General features: G+C 35.2%; 1 protein-coding gene across 1 annotated transcript in view; it reads right to left on the reverse strand.

Moving 5' to 3' along the window:
• Positions 1–1,393: 1,393 nt before the first annotated feature.
• The window catches only part of PDPK1 (3-phosphoinositide dependent protein kinase 1), a 54,976-nt gene continuing 52,360 nt past the window's right edge, over positions 1,394–4,009 (reverse strand). Inside the window, exon 14 of the mRNA XM_063430418.1 lies at positions 1,394–2,972. Within this exon, the coding sequence (XP_063286488.1) occupies positions 2,859–2,972 (114 nt within the window). The 3' untranslated portion in view covers positions 1,394–2,858. The remainder of the gene's footprint in view (positions 2,973–4,009) is intronic.

Raw genomic sequence — 4,009 nt, forward strand, 5'->3', positions numbered from 1 at the left:
ATCATTGACCAAATAGAAAATTTATATAATAAAGCCAGAGGAAAAAAAAAAATAATAAAACCAAAAAAAAAAAAGGTTGTAAAATATAGTTTACAATAATTATTCACATTCATGGCTGTACATCAATACATACAACAACCTGGCCTGGAACATGAATTCAATCCAAATAATTCATATATTAGAATTTAAATAACACAAACTGAACTACAGGCCCACAATTAGCCAGCAAATAACCTTATACAAGAATAAAAATACAAAAGTGAATATCCTATCATTGCATTATGTTTCCATAAGTTTATTTTTTTTATTTTTAAATCAGTTTTTAACTTTTGCCTGTACACCACAGTTACAGCCAGCTACAAACCAGGTAGAAATGAAAAACACGTTTATAACCAACTGCCACCAATCTGAAAGAAAGCCAACGTACTACTATCAAGCTTGTTTTGTCTTACGGTTTAAATGGTTTACTAAATACAGCAGTTCTAATCACTGCCACCAAGTAATGCGTTAAGCAGACACCATATTATATCCAAAGCATGGGCATTTATATATATAAAAAAAAATAAAAAAAAATGTCACCAATAATATTTCTACATACATAGATAATTCAGACAAACATGTCTGTACTGATTGGGTCAAAGATTACTTATTTTTAACCAAATAGTTTCTTTTCAAGAACTCCCCCCCCTCCCCCCCCCCCCCCCCCATTTGGGTCAATCAGCAATGGTAACTGTATGTTCATTTGAGTAACAGTACTACATAGGCGTTAACATTTTGGCATATGTAATACTTCAGCACAACACAAATGCTTATTTAGTTGTAACACGCAAACTATAGACACAAAGCTATTGACAAGCAGAAGCAGTTTTGTCTCTTAGTGACATGTACGAGGGTCTGGAAAAGCGAGTCTGATTTTGTTGTTTCAACAAAGTGGTCAGTGAGCACTTTTTCTTTGTTGGTGGGGGGAGGTGGGGTGATATCGGGCTAAATTAATCACCAAGAACTTCTATCACTATATTTACACAAAACTATTGTTTTCGTTGACTAGGTGCTCATAGAGATGTTGATTATCCCCCCCGCCCCCCACATTTAGAAACAGAAATGTTTTTGACCACAAAATAGATGCAATTAATAAACTATTACCATGGATAGGAATTAAGTACCATACATGTTTATCAATATTTCACACTTACTGGTCGGTGATCACTCTTTTGTGGCCCAATATAATGAATATAAAAACTAATAATCAATATTAAAAAAAATAAATTAAAAAAAAAAAGAAGCCTTTAACGTAATGAAATAGCAGCAGATGTACGGGTATAGATTGCGTCAAGTGAAGCCAATGAATGACACATTGTAATTGTAGACAAAAGAAAGTTTAACACACAAAAAAAAAAAAAACATCCCCACCCAACCCCCCCACTCCTTTCTTTCCAGAATACATGCTTAGCCTATTAAAATCCAAATAGTATATTATTTCTGTGAATAAATCAGACTGTTTGGTACTAAAAACAGGCAGCAACTATATAATTAAAGTCAGTGTGTATTAAAAAATGTATTTTAAACTGTGAGGCTAAAACTGCGCTATAAGACCATTAATTGGAAGATCATCTACATTTCCCCTCGACCTGCAAACTGTGTTACAATATTATGTGTTGGTGACCCCAGCATCAACACATAACTTGACATGTTCTTAGCAGATAATAAATATCAGTGTGTAGATCATCCCCAATGTCAATTATAAATAGAAATCAATTATCTGCTGGCCATGTCACCCCATTCGCAGTACACTACAGGTGATTTGTTGTATGTGTGTATATTTAATATATGCACATATATACATACATCCCACCTGCAGATATAATTCATAATATAAGACACACCAAACTTCTAGAAATACAAATTAATGGAAACAAAATTAAAAAACAAAACTAATTCACCGGTTAATTATGGTCTATGGAATATAAGATGATCATTTTTAGGGCACATTTTCTTAAGCCCTATCAAGTGAGACTTATATTACAGAAAATACAGTGTGTGTGTTCAAATCAGTGCCAAGGTCCACATTTTGTTTTCCCTGCAGCCTGCTAATCCATGTTCTACAAATTTATAAATTAAAGCTGATTTTTTTCCCCTGTACTAATACAAGCATAAGTACCACTGAAATATTGCGACAAGGAGATATCATTTAAAAAAACAAAACAAAAAAAACAAAACACAACCAAACACGCACAAACTGCAAAATAACTTTCGATCTTACTGAATGTGCCACGTAAATAAATTTTTGTGACAATGTTTGTTGTTCTTAATGCCTTCAATTCAAGGCAAGATAACAACAAATTGAGCATTACTCCAGCAGTAAGATAAAGGAAATAATTAAAAAAAATAAAATAAAAAAGTGATCCAATCACACTGTTTTTTTCAACTGATCCAGAAAAAAAAAAAAATAAAGACTTAAAAACAAAAGAAACTAATGTTCCAGACTACTGTATATGATTTTGTCAGTGTGTGCACACATATACAAGTATCTGTGTTTCTGCTGACTGTACATTAAGCTGGCATAGCATGGCCTACACTAATCTGCAGAAGATATAAAGCGGTTGTGCACATAAGTAAGATCTTCACTGCAACGATATGCATGTTTGTAACTCAACAGAAGCAAAGCAACCCTGAATTCCATAAATTTTCTATTTTTTTCTTTTTAATTTATGACATATGCTTTCCCATGAAGATGGTGGCAAGGTGACAGGAGAAGGGGTTGTTTCCTCTTCTGTTCTGCTATGTAAAGCTCATCTGTTGAATCAGGGAGTTTTTAGCAGCATGAAGGGAAGGTTGAAGGATGCACAGAAGATGCGCCGTTAGATGCAGCTTGTTTGATGATTCTGGTATCTACATCGCCACACTTCCTGGATTTTTTTGCACCATTTATGAGCATTTCCACTAGGATCCATCAGATAATATGTTCGGTTAGGCTGCAAATTAAAATGGGAAAATGTTAGACAAAAAAAAAAAAAAAATCACTGTAGCTGGCCAACTACTTCTCTTGATTATTAAAATTCCATTGTACTCTTATTATTACACTTTTAGAACTAAATCTAGCATTAGTATTTTAATATCCGAAATCACAGACAAATAGTAGCTCATTCATTCGAACCTTTTGCCCCAATCTGATGATGTTTGGGACATATTCATGGTAGCTTGTAGCTGTGGAATATTATAAGAGTGTGAGGATTTAATCTACAGCATGAGGTGCAGAAGGAATAAACAGCTGATTGTGCTAGACAGAATAAAAATGATTACACATTCAGAAGTTAGAAGAGACCATCAGTTAAACAGCACAAATTCATAGGACCACTAAAGCCACCTTGACCCCTTGATCAAAATGAAGCAATAGTAGCGTAATGCCACCCATGTGTTATCTCCACTTCACTGCTTCTCTATAAGAAGCATTGGATTGGAGGAGATCAGGCATTTGAATAGTTACATAGCTGCTAGTGGATAACGCACCAGGAACTGGTGGCTGTGTTGGAATTCACCGAAACTCCAACAGTCAAAAAATATACCCTCTATTTTGTCTAAGTATTTCTCCTATGCTTGACAAAAAGGTGGAGCTACCTTTGTCAAGTTTTGTCTTTCCCCCCAGCTGTCTAGTGGTTTTGCGTGATCCTCCATAAACCTCAGTGTTGTGACACTGATGTGGACTTTTAGCAGATGAAGGAGAAGCTGAAGAGGACCAAAGAAAAAATACTTGGGCACAAATAGGCGCTATCCCAAACTGCAGACTTTATTGAAGTTCAACAGGCTTATATTTTGTCTTTGGTCAGCAATTCATGAGGCAGTGGTAGTTGCCCTGGTCTATGTGGCACTATATTGTTGATCCTATCTATATTTGTGATTGCCATTCCTTATGAAAAAATTTAAAAAGCTGAAGAGGACCGCCAGGAAGACCATGGCGGCAGCCACGAGTGACAGGTTCAGGTAAGTATAACTGACCATCCCCTGGAACCCG

This window comes from Pelobates fuscus, chromosome 8 (assembly GCF_036172605.1).
Source record: "Pelobates fuscus isolate aPelFus1 chromosome 8, aPelFus1.pri, whole genome shotgun sequence".
NCBI lineage: Eukaryota > Metazoa > Chordata > Amphibia > Anura > Pelobatidae > Pelobates > Pelobates fuscus.